General features: G+C 38.6%; 2 protein-coding genes across 2 annotated transcripts in view; both read left to right on the top strand.

The window, feature by feature from the left end:
* The window catches only part of LOC147002413 (uncharacterized), a 37,299-nt gene extending 28,860 nt beyond the window's left edge, over positions 1 to 8,439 (top strand). Inside the window, 4 exon segments of the mRNA XM_085843912.1 lie at positions 5,542 to 5,668; positions 6,082 to 6,145; positions 7,270 to 8,226; positions 8,228 to 8,439. Coding sequence (XP_085700038.1) covers positions 5,542 to 5,668; positions 6,082 to 6,145; positions 7,270 to 8,226; positions 8,228 to 8,357 — 1,278 coding nt within the window. The 3' untranslated portion in view covers positions 8,358 to 8,439.
* The window catches only part of LOC147002411 (uncharacterized), a 73,054-nt gene continuing 62,294 nt past the window's right edge, over positions 7,989 to 18,748 (top strand). Inside the window, 2 exon segments of the mRNA XM_085843913.1 lie at positions 7,989 to 8,072; positions 12,595 to 12,657. Coding sequence (XP_085700039.1) covers positions 8,068 to 8,072; positions 12,595 to 12,657 — 68 coding nt within the window. The 5' untranslated portion in view covers positions 7,989 to 8,067.

The following is an 18,748-nucleotide window of genomic DNA, read 5'->3' as shown; positions in this document are numbered from 1 at the left end:
AGATGGCAAAAGGCAAGGACAAGAACATAGCAAAAGAAACCAAGGCTCATTGGCATTATCAGAACCCAGTTCTCCCATCACAGTGAGCTCTGGATACCCCAAAACACCTGAATATCAAGACGCTGATTTAAGATCACATCTCATGTCGATGATAGAGGACTGTGAAAACAACATAAATAACTCCCTTAAAGAAATAGGAGAGAATACAGGTGAACAGGTAGAAGACCTTAAAGAGAGAACACAAAAATACCTTAAAGAATTACAGGAAAACACAACCAAACAGGTGAAAGAATTGAACTAAACCATTCAGGATCTAATAAAGAAAATAGAAACAGTAAAGAAATCACAAAGGGAGACAACCCTGGAAATAGAAAATCTAGTAAAGAGATCAGGAGTTATAGATGCAAGCATCACCAACAGAATACAAGAGATAGAATAGAGAATCTCAGGTGCAGAAGATACCATAGAAATCATTGACATAACCATCAAAGAAAATGCAAATGCAAAAAACTCCTAACTCAAAACATCCAGGAAATCCAGGACACAATGAGAAGTCCAAACCTAAGGATAATAGGTTCCAAACCTAAGGATAATAGGTATAGAAGAGAGCAAAGATTCCCAACTTAAAATCAACTTCCAACCAAAAGTCATCAAAAAAGGAAGGACACTTCATACTCATCAAAGGAAAAATCTACCAAGAAGAACTCCTAATTCTGAACATCAATGCTCCAAATGCAATGGCACCCACATTCATAAAAGAAACTTTACTAAATCTCAAAGCACACATGACACCTTACACAATAATTGTTGGAGACTTCAATGCCCACACTCATTAATGGACAGATCATGGAAACACAAACTAAACACAGACACAATGAAACTAACATTAGTTATGGGCCAAATGGATTTAACAGATACCTATAGAACATTGATCCTAAATCAAAAGAACATAACTTCTCAGGACCTCATGGTACCTTCTCCATAATTCACCATATAATTGATCACAAATCAGACCTCAAAAGATATAAGAAGATTGAAATAATCCCGTGCCAACTAACATCACTACGGATTAAGTCTGGTCTTCAATAGCAACAAAAACAACAGAAAGCCCACATATACATGGAACCTGAAGAATGCCCTACTCAGTGCTCATTTGGTCAAAGAAGAAATAAAGAAAGAAATTATGACTTTTTAGAATTTAATGAAAATGAAGGTAAAACATAACCAAACTTATGGGATACAATGAAAGCATGGCTAAGAGGAAATCTCATACCTCTGAGTGCCTCCAAAAAGAGAGAGCATACACTAGCAGCTTGATAGCACACCTGAAAGCTCTAGAACAAAAAGAAGCAAATTCACCCAAGAGGAGTAGATGGCAGGAAATAATCAAACTCGGGGCTGAAATCAACCAAATGGAAACAAAAAGAACTATACAAAGAATCAACCAAACCAGGAGCTGTTTCTTTAAGAAAATCAACAAGATAAATAATCTAACCAGAGGGCACAGAGACAGTATCCAAATTAACAAAATCAGAAACGAAAAGGGAGATAACAACAGAAACTGAGGAAATTTAAAAAAAACTACCAGATTAGAACCTATACTCAACACAACTGGAAAATCTTGATAAAATGGATAATAGTCTAGATAGATACCAAATACCAAGGTTAAATACTGATCAGATAAACCATCTAAATGGTCCCATATCCTCTAAAGAAATAGAAGCAATCATTAAAAGTCTCCCAACAACAATAACACCCAGGATGAGATGGGTTTAGTGCAGAATCTATCAGACCTACAAAGAAGACCTAATACCAATATTGTTCAAACTATTCCACAAAATAGAAACAGAAGGAACACTACCCAATTTGTTCTTTGAAGCCACAGTTATGCTTATACCTAAAGCACACAAAGACCCAACAATGAAAGAAAACTTCAGACCAATTTCCTTTATGAATGTTGCAAAAATACTCAACAAAATTCTCAAAAAACGAATCCAGGAACATATCAAAATGATCATTCACCATGATCAAATAGTCTCCATCCCAGGGATGCAGGGATGGTTCAACATATGGAAATCCATCAATGTAATCCACTACATAAACAAACTCAAAGAAAAAAAACCACATAATCATTTCATTAGATGCTGAGAAAGCATTTGACAAAATTCAACACCCCTTCATGTTAAAAGTCTTGGAAAGGTCAGGAACTGAATGCCCATACCTAAACATAGTAAAAGCAACATACAGCGAACCAGTAGCCAACATCAAACTAAATGGAGAGAAACTTGAAGCAATCCCACTAAAATCAGGGACTAGACAAGGCTGCCCCCCCCTCTCCCTATCTATCAATATAGTACTTGAAATTCTAGCTAGACCAATTAGACAAAAAATGGAGGTCAAAGGGATACAAATTGGAAAGGAAGAAGTCAAAATATTACTGTTTGCAAATGATATGATAGTATACTTACATGACCCCAAAAATTCCACCAGAGAACTCCTACAGCTGATAAAAAAACTTCAGCAAAGTTGCTGGATATAATACTAACGCAAACAAATAAGTTGCCTTCCTCTTCTTAAAGAATAAACAGGCTGAGAAAGAAATCAGGCAAATGACCCACTTCACAATAACCACAGACAATATAAAGTATCTTCATGTGACTTTAACCAAACAAGTGAAAGATCTCTATGAAAAGAACTTCAAGTCTCTGAAGAAAGAAATTGAAGATCTCAGAAGATCAAAAGATCTCCCATGCTCATGGATTGGCAGAATTAATATAGTAAGAATGGCCATCTTGCTGAAAGCAATGTATAGATTCAATGCAATCCCCATCAAAATTCCAACTCAATTCTTCATAGAGTTAGAAAGAGCAATTCTCAAATTCATTTGGAATAACCAAAAAACCCAGGATAGTTTTTATTGTTGAAAACTATTCTCAACAATAAAAGAACTTCTGGGGGAATAACCATCCCTGAACTCAAGCTGTACTACAGACAATAGTGATAAAAACTGCATGGTATTGGTACAGTGACAGGCAGGTTGATCAATGGAGTAGAATTAAAGACCCAGAAATGAACCCACACACCTATGGTCACTTGATCTTTGACAAAGGAGCTACAACCATCCAGTGGAAAAAAGACAGCATTTTCAAAAAATGATCCTAGATCAACTGGCGGTCAACTCGTAGAAAAATGCAAACTGATCTATTCTTATCTCTTTGTATAAAGCTCAAGTCCAAGTGGATTAAGAACCTCCACATAAAACCATATACACTGAATCTAACAGAAGAGAAAGTGGGGAAATGTCTTGAACACATGGGCACAGCGGAAATTTTCCAGAACAACACCAATGGCTTATGCTCTAAGGTCAAGAATTGACAAATGGGACCTCATAAAATTGCAAAGCTTTTGTAAGGCAAAGGACATTGTCAGTAGGACAAAATGGCAACCAACATACTGGGAAAAGATCTTTACCAATGCTACATCCAATAGAGGGCTAATATCCAAAATATACAAAGAACTCAAGAAGTTAGACTCCAATAACCCTATTAAAAAGTGGGGAACAGAGCTGACCAGAGGATTCTCAACTGCGGAAAATCAAATGGCTGAGAAGCACCTAAAGAAATGTTCAACATCCTTAGTCATTATGGAAATGCAATTCAAAACAACCCTGAGATTCCACCTCACACCAGTTAGAATGACTAAGATTTAAAACTCAGGTGACAGCAGATCCTGTCAAGGATGTGGAGAAATAGGAATACTCCTCCATTGCTGGTGGGATTGCAATCTTGTACAACTGCTCTGGAAATCAGTCTGGCGGTTCCTTAGAAAATTTGACATAGAACTATCTGAGATTACAGCTATAACATTCCTAACACCCAAAAGATGCTCCAACATGTAATAAGGACACATGCTCCACTATGTTCATAGCAGCCTTATTTATAATAGCCACAACCTGGAAAGAGCCCATATGTCCTTCAACAGAGGAATGGATTCAGAAAATGTGGTACACTTACACAATGGAATACGACTCAGCTATTAAAAACAAGAACTTCATGAAATTTGCAGGCAAATGGATGGAACTTGAAAATATCATCCTGAGTGAGGTAACTCAGTCACAAAAGAACAAACATGGTTTGTACTCACTGATAAGTGGATATTAGCCCAAATGTTGGGAATACCCAAGATTCAATTCACAGATCATATGAAGCCTAAGAAGAAGGAAGACCAAAATGTGGATGCTTCAGTGCTTCTTGGAAGGGTGAACAAAATACTCACAGGCGGAAATATGGAGACAAGTGTGGAACAGAGACTGAAGGAAAGGCCATCCAGAGACTGCCCCACCTGATGATCCATCCCATATACAGCCACCAAACCCAGACATTATTGTGGACGCCAGCAAGTGCTTGCTGATGGAAAGCCTTATATGTCTGTCTCCCGAGAGGCTCTGCCACAGCCTGCCAAATTCAGAGGCAGATGCTTGCAGCCAATTGTTGGAGGTCCCTGATGGTGGAGTTGGAGAAGGGACTGAAGGTTCTGAGGGGGTTTGCAACCCCATGGAGGGAGCAACAGCGTCAACCATCCAGACCTCCCGGAGCTCCTGGGGACTGGACCACCAACCAAAGAATACACATGGAGTGACCCATGGTGCTGGCCACATATGTGGCTTAGGATGGCCTTGTTGGACATCAGTGGGAGTGAGAGGCCCTTGGATCTGAGGGTGTTTGATACCCCAGGATGGGAGGATGGGAGTGGGTAGGTGGATGGGGGAACACCCTCATAGAGACAGGGGGAGGGAGGATATGATGGGGTTTTCCAAAGGGGAGACCTGGAAAGGGGAAAATATTCGAGATGTAAATAAAGAAAACATCCAATAAAAAAAAAAAAAATCCCCTCCCCCCGCCAAAAAAAAAAAAATCCCTGAGCCATCTAAGAAAACCAAGAGAAAACTTGTTGCAATTCTTTCTACCTCAAAAACAAAAACAAAAACAAAAAACAAACAAACAAACAAAAAATACACCAAAAACCTTGTGCAATACCTTGGGAGTTTTATCTATCATTTTTGTTTATTTGATTGATTAGCTGTTTGGGCTTTTTGGAGTGTGTGTGACAGCGTCTTAATATGTGCCTGATTCTGTCCTATAACTCATTATGTAGCACAGGCCGGCCTCTAACTCATGACATTCACTTGCTTGTGACTCCTGAGTGCTATGCTTAAGGGCATGAGTCCATACACCCAGCTTTCCTACCTTGTTTTATAGTTAGTAACTGTTCATACAATTTCTCTGATGTGTACTCAGTACTGTTGATCTGTTTGTTTCTGTCTGTCTGTCTGCTAACAGGCATTTCTATCCACAGGGCCCAGAAATGACAAGGTGAACCTTCTTTTCTGTTTCCTTCTAAAGTGATTTGGCTATTATATTTGAACCTTACTGTCATGGAAATCACCAGCGTTATATGAATCTATCGTCACAGAAGTACATTTACATTTACAATGTTGCCAGTATTATGCTTTCTGTTGTTCACAAGTGTGGCATATTTTAGGATGCAGTGACCTACGATGATGTGCATGTAAACTTCACCCGGGACGAGTGGGCTTTGCTGGATCCTTCCCAGAAGAGTCTGTACAGAGATGTGATGCTGGAGACCTGCAGCAACCTCACTGCTATAGGTAAGGCTGTGAATATTATTTTACTTTTTAAAATATAGGGAAAAGAGCCGGGCGTGGTGGCGCACGCCTTTAATCCCAGCACTTGGGAGGCAGAGGTAGGCGGATTTCTGAGTTCGAGGCCAGCCTGGTCTACAAAGTGAGTTCCAGGACAACCAGGGCTATACAGAGAAATCCTGTCTCAAAAAAAAAAAAAAAAAAAAAACCAAAACAAACAAACAAACAAACAAACAAACACAACAACAACAAAATATATATGGAAAAGAGCTTCTCAGTTATTGATGCTCTCCTGTAATTTGATTTTGAAAGAGAAAGAATGTAGTAAAGAAATCAGTCATAGTTATAAGGCTCACCGAGGATAGTAAATTTTATAAATTGCAATAATAAATTATACATTTTCTGTTAATATATTTTAGGTTACAAATGGAAAGACAATGATATTGAAGAACATTTTTGTCAAAATTCTAGAGTACATAGAAGGTAAGTTTCATGTGTAAGCTGCTACAGATATGTCTCTGAAGAGATTTAAATATGTCCTAGAAACTTGAAGGAAAAGCAACAGGGTAAATAAGCAGAACTTTAAGTGCATTGATAATTAGGAAATTCTCGAAACACCATGTACCTCGGTGTCAGCAATGTTTACATGGCATTCCGCTAAGAAAAAAGACAAGGAAGCCAGGCCTTAGGCGCTATCACCATTTCAGTCATAGCCCTGTGAGAGCTAGGCTGTAGAGCTGCCAAGCTGTTTAGTTTGATACCATTCAGATATCTCAAAAGATATACACTTAGATTGGATGATACATATATGTCTAAACCCTTCTAATAAGCAAATAGACCATAGCTTGTGTTACTCATATACTCATAGTGACCTATCAACATTTAGTGAGAGGGGCCGTTTATGAGAGTCAAGAAGTTTGTTGTGGAGAATCCTTAATCCTTATATTATATCTCTATGATGAGCAAAAACATAAAACTGTATGAATTCACTGTGGAAACCTTTCATTTTTTAAATCTTGCTTTAATAGGTATATCGTATGTTACATTAGATAAAAGCCATGTGAGCATAAGGGATATGGAAAGAAGAAAATGTACCTCTCTCGGTCCCAGAGCAATGAGAAACCATGTAGTGGTCCCTATTTTGAGTAGACTTTGTGAATGTGATATAAGTAGACAATTAATTTGTGTTTCAAATTTTATTGGCAATACATTAACAAGCTCAAATGCAGAAAAACCCTGGGAGGAAATTCTTCTGTTTGTCTTCGCTTATTTTGCAAAGATAGTATGACTCACATAGGAAAATGTTATGAATGCAACCACTGTGGTAAATCTCTGAGTTCTTCCAGTTGTCTTCAAAGATGTGGAAAAACTCACGTGAAAAAAGGATGTTATAAATGTGAACCATGTACTAAAGACTCTATGCATCACAGGTATCATTAAACATACATAAAAACCTATAGTGAATAGGAACCCTGTGAATGTAAACAATTTGGTAAAACCTTAAGATCTGATTCCTTTTTACAGTAAATTAGACTAAACTATAACAGATAAAAAGATTCACCGTAATCAATGTGTTAAAATGTTATACATGCCATTTATCTTTGCAGGCATGAAAGAGGTCCTGGAGAGAAACCCTATGAACATACTCAATGTGATAAAGTCTTTGCACAACACAGTCATCTTCAAGGGCATGAAAGAATTCTTACTGGAGAGAAACCCTATGAATGTAATCAATGTAGTAAAGCCTTTATATGTCACAGTAGTCTTTCAAATCATGGAAAGCATCATACTGGAGAGAAACCATACAAATGTATTGAATGTGGTAAAGCCTTTTCACAACAGAGTAACCTCCAGGTACATAAAAGAACACATACTGGAGAGAAACCCTATGAATGTAATGAGTGTGGTAAAGTCTTTTCACAACACATTCATCTCCAGAAACATAAAAGAACACATACTGGAGAGAAGCCCTACAAATGTAATCAATGTAATAAAGTCTTTTCACAACAAAGTCATCTCCAAATCCATAGAAGAACACATACTGGAGAGAAGCCCTACGAATGTAATCAATGTGATAAAGTCTTTTCACAACAGATTCATCTCCAAAGACATAAAAGAACACATACTGGAGAGAAGCCCTACAAATGTAATCAATGTGGTAAAGCCTTTGCTCATCACAGTTATCTTGAAAAACATCAAAGAACACATACTGGAGAGAAACCTTATCAATGCAACCAATGTGGTAAAGCCTTTGCACATCACAGTTATCTCCAAAAACATAAAAGAACACACACTGGAGAGAAACCTTATCTATGCAATCAATGTGGTAAAGCCTTTGCACGTCACAGTCATCTTCAAAGGCATGAAAGAGTTCATACTGGAGAGAAACCTTATGAATGTAATCAATGTGGTAAGACCTTTGCACATCACAGTTATCTCCGAAACCATAAAAGAACACATACTAGAGAGAACCCCTACAAATGTAAGGAATGCGGTAAAGCCTTTGCATGTCACAGTCATCTTCAAAGGCATGAAAGAGTTCATACTGGAGAGAAACCCTATGAGTAGTCAATGTGGTAAAGCCTTTGCATGTCACAGCAGCCTTCAAAATCATGAAAAAAATCATATTGAAGAGAAACTCTATGAATTATGTAAGCAATATGGTAACGCCTTTGCACATCACAGTTATCTCTGAAAACATAAAACACAAAAGAATATATTCTACAGAATATAATCAGGATGTTAAAGACATGTCACAGTTGTCTTTGAGGACATGAAAGAACTCATGCTGAAAGGAATCTATAACTATAAAGTGTTTGGTGAGATCTGTAGCCAACACACTTACATTCAGTACAGAATATTATTTATTAGGGAGAAAATAATCTGAGATGTGTCCACAATATTTTCAAGGCGTTTGCCTGTCTTTACTTTGTATCTACAAACTCTTATGGACACAAGCCCTATGAATGTAAACTAAAAGATATCCAATTTAGGTTTCACACTTCTTTTTGATTACATGAAATAGCTCATCCAGATGTAAAACTTTATGGATGTGTTTTAGTAAATTTTCTGAGCTATGATAAAGCACATTGTCTAAGGCAGTTTATAAAAAAACATTAATTTAGCTTATGGTTCCAGACGGATATGGGATCACCATCAAAGAGCCAGGGCAACAAGCGCCAGACATGGCAGCTAAAGTATGAAGTTAAAAGTTCACCTCTTCAACTTTAAGCATGAAGCAGACAGGAGGAGCTGGAAGGCATGTGAGGATTTAAACTCTCAAAGCCCATCCCCCAGTGACATGTTTCCTCCAGAAGGGTGGCATTTACTAGATCTTCCCAAATGACACCCCCAACTGTGGAGTGTTGATTCTCTGACTTTAAGCCTACATGATTGCTTTTTATTAGGGTAACCAATCCACAGGGAAGAAAATCCCTGTAGGTAAGCCTTTAGATGCCTAAACCTTTGGGTTGCAGAAATGAGTGGTCACACGGGAAAAGTCATGAGTGAAAATTATGTTTCTTTAACACTTTGTCTTAATTTTAACTATGGGATGTCACTGTGTCTTTGTGTGGGTATGTGCGTGTGCGTGTGCATGCCACTTACCAAGAAAGTTAGACTCTATCTTTCTGTGGCAGGTATTACAGGAAGTTGTCAAAGAAAAAAAAAGACCTTGGTCATCGGAATGAACTCGTTTAACTGCTTGGTCATGCCCCAGCCCTGTCAATCTTTTCTAGATTGTATATACCATCATGATGTCAGAAAATAGGAAATAACTTATAAAAGAGACAAATCCTATTCGTGAAAATAATTGTCTTCGGTTTCATGAAAGAGACTTCTTTCTTCTGTTTCATAGACTTGAAGGAATTATTTACCACATTTAATCAAATGCCATGGTGGAGCTCACCAACTGTGATTTATATTGTGAATCTTTTGAATTGGATATTGAAAGTATGCTGTATGTGTGGCAGATCCATTTGCTGAAGTTTATTTGGTGGTTCCTATATTCCTTCTGTGGCTTCCGATCATCTATAATTGCAGTTTCACTTGGTGATGGGTATTTTTCTGCTGAAATGTATAGAATGGGGTGCCCACCCTCTGAGTGGTCCATTGTTTACTTAAATGTCAGGCAGTGTGTGATCATGGTCTCCAAGTCAGGGTGTCTATGAAAGGGAGGTAATTTGTTGTTACTGGTTTTGGTTTTCATATTTACACAAATTTCCCTGAGATTGTGTGTTTTTTTTTTAAATCCAACTTTGCTTGGGTGTCAGCAGTAAGTCAGATCTACATTGGAACTCATGGTTCTCATGTGACAGCCTCCTGAGCACAAGCCCAAGGATGGTTGTTATACCCTCAATGTGTTCTGTTTTGTCAACATGCCTGTATATTTGTATGTATGTATGTATTATGTATTTATTTAATTCGTGTTAGGTCCCAGCCATAGTCTCCCTCCTTCCTTTTTCCCAGCCCCACCTTACAAATCTCTCCCTCCATTGACCTTCTCCCCTTCTTTTCAGAGAAGAGGAGACCCCCTTGGGTATCATCCCATCCTAGGGCATCTAGTCCTAGCAGGTTTAGGCACAAACTCTCCTACAGTGGCCCAATCAAGCAATCCAAGTAGGGTAAAAGAGGATCCAGTAGCAAGGAACAGAGACTGAGAGCCCCCTTCCTCTTTTTAGGGGGACCACACCAACACCAAGGTATACATTTGCTACAAATGTGTAGGAGATCTAGTTCCAGCTCCTGCATGTTTCCTGGTTAGTAGCACAGGCTCTGTCAGCCTCCATGGTTCCAGGTTAGATGACTCTGTGGGTCTTTTTTGACGCCTCCAACTTACTTACTTCTATCCTTCACTCTACTGTAAGACTCAGGGATCTACCTAATGTTTGGCTGTGGGTCTGCATCTGCCTCCATCTGCTTCTGGATGAAGCCTCTCCAGAGATATTTATGCTAGGTTCCTGTTTGCAAGCATAGCAGAGTATCATTAATAGTGTCAGGGGTTAGCTCTCTCACATGGGATGGGTCTCAAGTTGGGGCAATTGTTGGTTGGCTGTTCACCCAGTCTCTGCTCCATCTCTATCCCTGGACATCTTGCAGGCCAGACACATTTTCAGTTGGAGGTTTTGTAGGGGGATTGATGTTCCCCATCCTTCCTCTGGAAATCCTGCCTGACTATAGGAGGTGGTCATTTCAGTCTCTATATTCCCCAACGGGGGGGGGGTCATCCCCGTAGACTCCCCTTAACCTCTCTTATCCCAAGCCTCCAGCTCCTTACCAGAGATGCCCTGCCATGATCGCCATTCTCACTCCCAGTCTCTTACCCCACTTCTTACCACTCCTAACCACCTTCCCTGTTCCCGTCCTCCTCTTCTCTCCTACCCAGTTCCCCCTCTCCATCTAACTCAGATGACTAGTTTCCCTTCGGAGGTAGATTCATATGTCCACCCTTGGGTCCTTATTTTACCCAATTTCATTGGGGTTGTGGATTGTAGCATACTTATCCTGCACTTCATGTCTAATGTCCAGTTAAAAGTTAGTACATACCATATGTGCCTTTCTGGATCTGGGTTACCTCACTCGGGATGAATTTCTCAAGTTCTATCCATTTGCCTGGAAAATTCAAGAATCTTTGGTTTTAAAAGCTGAATAGTATTCCATTGTGTAGAGGTACCACACTTTCTTTATCCATTCTTCAGTTGAGGGACATCTAGGTTGTTTCTCATTTCTGGCTCTTATGAATAAAGCTGCTGTGAATAGAGTTGAGCAATTGTCCCTGTGATATAGTGGGTTATCTTTTGGATATATGCTCAGAAGTGGTAGGTATATATGGGTCTTGGAGTAGAGCTAGTCTCAGTTTTCTGAGAAACTGCCAAATTGATTTGCTGTACAAAGTTTGGTTATGCATGTTTATCCTCCCACCAGCAGTGGCCCCACATCTTCCCCAGAATGTGCTGCTACTTGAGTTTTTGATCTTGGCCATTCTGATGGGTGTAAGAAGGGAATCTCAGGGTTGTTTTGATTTGCATTTCCCTGATGACTAAGGTCCTCTAAGTGCTTGTCAGCCATTCTGGATTCCCCTGTTGAGAATTCTGTACTTAGCTTTGTACCCCATTTTTAAAAAATTGGTTATTTGGTTCAGTGGTGTCTAACTTTTCAGTTTTTTATAATTATGGATACAAGCCCTCTTTCAGATGTAAGGGTGGTGAACAACCTTTCCAGATCTGTAGACTGCTGTTTTGTCCTATTGACTGTGTCTTTTGCCTTACAGAAGCTTTTCAGTTTTATGAGGTCTCACTTACCAATTGTTGATCTAGGATCCTGAGTTCTGGTAGTTGTCTCCTGTATCAATGAGTTGAAGGCTATTTCCCACTTTTGGTTATATTAGATTTAGTGTATTTGGTTTCACATTGAGGTCTTCCATCCACTTGGACTTGAGTTTTGTGCAGGGTGATACATATTGATCTATTTTCATTCTTCTACATGCTGATATCCAGTTAGACCAGCACGATTTGTTAAAGGTGTTTTCTTTTTTCCATGGTATGGTTTACCTTCTTTGTCAAAAAAAAAAAAAAAAAAATCGGGCTGGTGAGATGGCTCAGTGGGTAAGAGCACCCGACTGCTCTTCCGAAGGTCCAGAGTTCTAATCCCAGAAACCACATGGTGGCTCACAACCATCCGTAATGAGATCTGGCGCCCTCTTCTGGAGTCTGAAGACAGCTACAGTGTACTTACATATAATAAAATAAATAAATCTTAAAAAAAAAAATCAAATGTCCATAGGTATGTAGGTTTATTTCAGGATCTTTGATTCAATTCCATTGATCAACCTGTCTGTTCCTGTACCAGTACCATACAGTTTTTATTACTATTGCTTTGTAGTAGAGCTTGAGGTCAGGAATGGTGATACCCGCAGATGTTCTTTTATTTTTCAGGATTATTTCAGCTATCCTGGGTATTTTGTTCTTCTGTATGAAGATAAGAATTGATGTTTTAAGGTCTGTAAATAATTCTATTGGAATTTTGATGGAAATTGAATTGAATCTATAGATTGCTTTTGGGAAGATGGCTATTTTCACTATGATAATCCTACTGATCTATGAGCCTAAGAGATCTACCATCTTTTGATATTTTCCAGTATTTCTTTCTTCAACAACTTCAAGTTCTTTTTATATAGATCTTTCACTTGCTTGATTAGAGTTACACTAAGATATTTTCAGTTTTTGTGGCTAATTTAAAGGATATCACTTATATGTACTATCATATCATATGCAAATAGTGATATTGTGACTTCCTCCCTTCCAGTTAGTATTTCTTTTTTGGACCCCCTTTTGTTTTCTAATTGTTCTGGCTAGGACTTCAAGTACTATATTGATTAGGGAGGGAGGGAGTGGGCAGCCTTGTCTAGTCCCTGATTTTAGTTGGATTGCTTCAAGTTTCTCTCCATTTATTTTGAAGTTGGCTACTGGTTTGCTGTATATGGCTTTTATTATGTTTAGGTATGGGCCCTGAAGGCCCTGAATTCCTGATCTTTCCAAGACTTTTATTGTGAAGGGGTGTTGGATTTTGTCAAATGCTTTCTCAGCATCTAATGAAATAATCATGTTTTTTTTTCTTTGAGTTTGTTTATATAGTGGATTACATTGATGGATTTCCATATATTGAACCTTCCCTGCATCCCCAGAATGAAGCCTACTTGATCATGATGGATGATCGTTTTGATGTGTTTTTGGAATCAATTTGCGAGAATTTTATTGAGTATTTTTGCATCGATATTCATAAGAGAAATTGATGTGAAGTTCTCTTTCTTTGTTGGGCCTTTGTGTGGTTTAGGTATCAGAATAATTGTGGCTTCATAGAATGAATTGGGTAGAGTACCTTCTGTTTCTATTTTGTGGAATAGTTTGAGGAGTATTGGAATTAGGTCTTCTTTAAAAGTCTGATAGAACTCTGCACTAAATCCATCATGTACTGAATTTTTTTTGGGTTGGGAGACTATTAATGACGGTTTCTATTTATCTATGGGACATGGGACTGTTTAGGCTGTTAATCTGATCCTGTTTTAACTTTGGTAAGCGGTATCTGTATAGAAAAATTTCTATTTCATCCAGGTTTTCCAATTGTGTTGAGTATAGGCTTTTGTAGTAGGATCTGATGATTTTTTAGATTTCTTCAGATTCTGTTGTTATGTCTCTCTTTCTATTTCTGATTTTGTTAATTAGTACAGTGTCCTTGTGCCCTCTAGTTAGTTTGGCTAAGGGTTTATCTATCCTGTTGATTTTCTCAAAGAACCAGCTCCTGGTTTGGTTAATTCTTTGTATTGTTCTTTTTTTTTTTTTTTTTTTTTCTATTTGGTTGATTTCATCCCTGAATTTGATTATTTCCTGCCATCTACTCCTCTTGGGTAAATTTGCTTCCTTTTGTTCTAGAGCTTTTAGGTGTGCTGTCAAGCTGCTCATGTATGCTCTCTCGAGATTCTTTTTGGAGGCACTCAGAGCTATGAGTTTTCCTCTTAGGACTGCTTTCATTGTGTCCCATAAGTTTGGATATGTTGTGGCTTCATTTTCATAAAACTCTAAAAAATCTTTAATGTCTTTATTTCTTCCATTACCAAGTTATTGAGTAGAGTGTTGTTAAGTTTCCGTGTGTATGTGTGCTTTCTATTATTTATGTTGTTATTGAAGATCAGCCTTAGTCCATGGTGATCTGATAGGATGCAAGGTATTATTTCAATATTTTTATATCTGTTAAGGCCTGTTTTGTGAACAATTCTATGGCCAGTTTTGGAGAAGGTACCATGAGGTGCTGAGAAACTGGTATATCCTTTTGTTTTAGGATAAAATGTTCTATAGATATCAGTTAAATCCATTTGTTTCATAACTTATGTTAGTTTCACTGTGTCTCTGTTTAGTTTCTGTTTCCCAGATCTGTCCATTGATGAGAGTGGTATGTTCAAGTTTCCCACTATTACTGTTTGTGGTGCAATGTGTGTTTTGAGCTTTACTTAAGTTCCTTTCATGAATGCAGATGCCCTTGCACTTGGAACATAGATATTCAGAATCGAGAGTTCACCTTGGTCAATTTTACCTTTTATGAGTATGAGCCAGTGGTGGCGAATGCCTTTAAGCACTTGGGAGGCAGTGGTAGGCGGATTTCTGAGTTCAAGGCCAGCATGGTCTACAACATGAGTTCCAAGACACCCAGGGCTCTACAGAGAAACCCTATCTTGAAAAAACCAAAAGATTAAAAAAAATTTAAAAAAAATATGAGTATGAAGTGTCCCTCCTTACCTTTTTTTTTTTTTTTTTTTTTTTGATAACTTTAGTTTGAAAGTCGATTTTATTCGATATTAGAATGGCTACTCCAGCTTGTTTCTTGGGACCCTTTGCTTGGAAAATAGTTTTCCAACCTTTTACTCTGAAGTAGTGTCTGTCTTTGTCACTGAGCTGGGTTTTCTTTATGCTGCAAAATGTTGGGTCCTGTTTATGTAACCATTCTGTTAGTCTATGTTTTTTTATTGGGGAATTTAGTTCATTGATATTAAGAGATATTAAGGAAAAGTAATTGTTGCTTCCTGATATTTTTGTTGTTAGAGTTGGAATTTTGTTTATGTGACTCTCTTTCTTTAGGTTTCCTGAAGGATTACTTTCTTGCTTTTTCTAGGACATAGTTTCCCTCCTTGTGTTGGTTTTCCCTTTATTATTCTTTGAAGGGCTGGAATGTGGAAAGATATTGTGTAAATTTGGTTTTGTCATGGAATATCTTGCTTTCTCTATCTATGGTAATTGAGAGTTTTGATGGGAACAGTAGCCTGGGCTGGCATTTGTGCTGTCTTAGGGTCTGTATGACATCTGCCCAGGATCTTCTGGCTTTCATATTCTCTGGGAAGAAGTCTGGTGTACTTCTGATAGGTGTGCCTTTATTTGACCTTTCCCCCTTTTTACTTGATCTTTTTCCCTTAATGCTTTTAATATCCTTTCTTTGTTTTGTGCATTTGGTGTTTTGATTATTATATGACGGGAGGAATTTCTTTTCTGGTCCAAACTATTTGGAGTTCTGTAGACTTCTTGTATGTTCATGGACATCTTTTTCTTTAGGTTGGGGAAGTTTTCTTCTACTATTTTGTTGAAGATATTTACTGGCCCTTTAAGTTGGAAATCTTCCTTCTCATCTATACCTATTATCCTTAAGTTTTGTCTTCTCATTGTGTCCTGGATTTCCTGGATGTTTTGGGTTAGTATTTTTTGCATTTCCCATTTTCTTTGACTGTTGTGTCAATGTTTTCTATGGTATCTTCTGCACCTGAGATTCTCTCTTCTATCTGTTGTATTCTGTTTGTTATGTTTGTATCTATGGCTCCTGACTTCTTTCCTAGATTTTCTATTTCCAGAGTTGTCTCCCTTTATGATTTCTCTATTGTTTCTACTTCCATTTTTAGATCCCAGATGGTTTTGTTCAATTCTTTCACCTGTTTGGATGTGTTCTCCTATATTTCTTTAAGAGAATTATTTATGTCCTTCTTATAGTCCTCCATCATCATCATGAGAAGTGACTTTAGATCCATAGCTTGCTTTTCTGGTGTGATGGTGTGTATCCAGGACTTGGTATGATGGGAGAATTGGGTTCTGATGATACTAAGTAACCTTAGTTTCTGTTGCCTCTGTTCTTATGCTTCCCTTCCCACCATCTGATTATCTCAACTGCTCCCTGCCCTCGATATATCTGATTGGAGCCTGTCCTTCCTGTAGCCCCAGTTGAGTCAGAACTTCTCAGAGTCCAGCTTTCTTTGTGATTCTGGGATCCTGTGATGCTGAGATTCTGGGTGTGTCAGAATTCTTGGCAGCCAAGCTTCCTCTGAGACCTGAGATCCTGGTGTGACCAAGCTCCTGGGAACCTGGGATCCTATGATCCAGGGTGTGTTAGAGTGCCTGGAAGTGGTACCTCCTCTGGGCAGTGGGGCTGTCTGCTGAGTTTGAAACCAAGGTAGACCAGCACCAACTGGAAGGAACCTGAGCCACTGGTCGGGTGGGGTTCCTGTGTCCATGCTCCAGCTGGCCCTTGGCACTCCCGGTTCTGTTGAAACAGATGTGTTCCACTCACCAGTGATCCTAAGTTCCTGGGCCTGCCAGAGCACCTGTTGGGTGGAGAGTCCTCTGGAGACCGTGGGGCTGTCCGCTGACTTTGGGCCAAAGGTGGCCTGGCCCCCTCATCATTTGTAATTACAAAATAAAAGTCAGGGAGGTCAAAGAACAATCATTCACTGGTCTCTTTTCCTTCTCCCTGACCAGCCTGAAAGGAGTTGCAGGACTGTCTTTCAAGCCCTAGGCAACAGAGGCAGATTTAGGTGTTCAATGCAATTTGCAATTGCATAGTGTGAGGTTAAGCCTGGTCTACAAGAGGCATTGCTCTAAACAAAAAAAAAAAAAAAAAAAAAAAAAAAAAAAAAAAAAGAAATGAATAGCACTTGAGAAAAATGGAATAAAATTATTAATGACCAGAAAACACTGGAAAGTAGAAACAAATAGAGATTATAGAAGTGATGCATTTAATGAACATGAAATTTAAAAAGTGATACAAATAATTTACCTTTTAAAAAGGTAAAACTAATTGGAAAAGGCTTGGAAAAAGAAGAGGCCCTTTCTAGGAGAGAAAATGCCATTAATAAGATACTGATTGACTGTGGCCTCATAGAATTGAGTTTGGCAATGAACCTTCTTTTTCTATTTTGTGGAATAATTTGATGAATATTAGAATTAGTTCTTTAAAGCTCTGACAGAATTCTGTACCAAAATCATTAGGTACTGGGCCTTTTTTGGCAAAAGACTTTTAATGATAGCTTCTATTTCTTTATGTATGGGTCTGATTAATTTGTTTGCCTGTAGGCTTATACGTTTAAAACCTACTTTTAATAAGAGTGTTTAAATGCTGCAACTTACTTTCTAGCCTGTCACCCAAAGGTAGGGGAGAAAAGATGTTAAATAGGACAAGGGGATGTGGACCTGTTTAGAAGCAGGGTGTTTTTTTTTTTTTTTTTTTTTTTTTTGGAGGTGATTTAAATCTCCCTTTGTCAGGATACCAGCAGTCCTGTCAGTAGTGTCAGGATACCAAAAACAAATCAGTAGCAGTGGCAGGATCCAGCAGAAATAGCCAGGCCTCCAACCAATCAGCATGAGTCAGCTGTGTTGATCAGAATCAGCTGGAAGCCAGAAGTTTTCTGCAAGCCTCTCTCAACAAAGAGAACATCAGCGAAGATGGGAGACCAACAGAACATTGCAAAGCTAGCTATGCAATCATGCCATCACCATCCCTAGAGTCCTATTTATATTCTAACCAAACATCACTTTTTCTCCCATGGGTCTTGCCTCAACAAAAGACCACATAGTCTGTATCACATGACATATCCGCAAACTTTCACTTCATTTACCTGACCATGATTTAGCTTTGGTAAGTGATATCTATCGAGAAAGTCATTCATTTCATTTAGATTTCCCAGTTCTGTACACTGTAGGTTTTTGAAGTAAGACCTAATGATGCTTTGGATTTCCTCAGTGTCTATCATTATGTCCACCTTTTCATTTATGATTTTAGTAGTTTGGATATTGTCTCTCTGACTTTTAGTTGGTTTGACTAAAGGTTTCTCTACCTTGATGATTTCCTCAAAGAACTACCTCTTGGTTTCATTGATTCTTTGTATTGCTCTCTGTTTCTAATATATTGATTTCAGCCCTCTTCTGAGATTCAGAAAATCTCTTGAGAAGGCTAGGTTGACTCCATGGCAGGCTTCAAATTGCCAGTTCAATAGACTAGGCCTAAATCTCTGTGTCCAAGAACTGGGCAATTCCAGACCTCAGAAGCTACCCCACCACCTGGCCTAAGGCAAGGACAATTAGTTAATAGCAGTTTCCAGACTTCCCCAGCAACAGTTTCCAGTCCCCAAGGCCGCAGCCATGGTTCTGGAATGTTTCTAAAGAGAGAGCCAAGATTAAGGTAGAGGTCACCTACTCTTCTTCAATATTCTCCTAATGTGGTTTAAATCAAGCCTGCAAGCTCACTGCGGGGTCTTTCCATCTTTGTAGATGGTAGACCCCA

This window comes from Mus caroli, unplaced genomic scaffold, assembly GCF_978045245.1.
Source record: "Mus caroli unplaced genomic scaffold, Mus_caroli_1 scaffold_10, whole genome shotgun sequence".
NCBI classification, from domain to species: domain Eukaryota; kingdom Metazoa; phylum Chordata; class Mammalia; order Rodentia; family Muridae; genus Mus; species Mus caroli.
The sequence above is the reverse complement of the archived record's forward strand: the minus strand, read 5'-3'. Positions and strand labels throughout refer to the sequence as shown.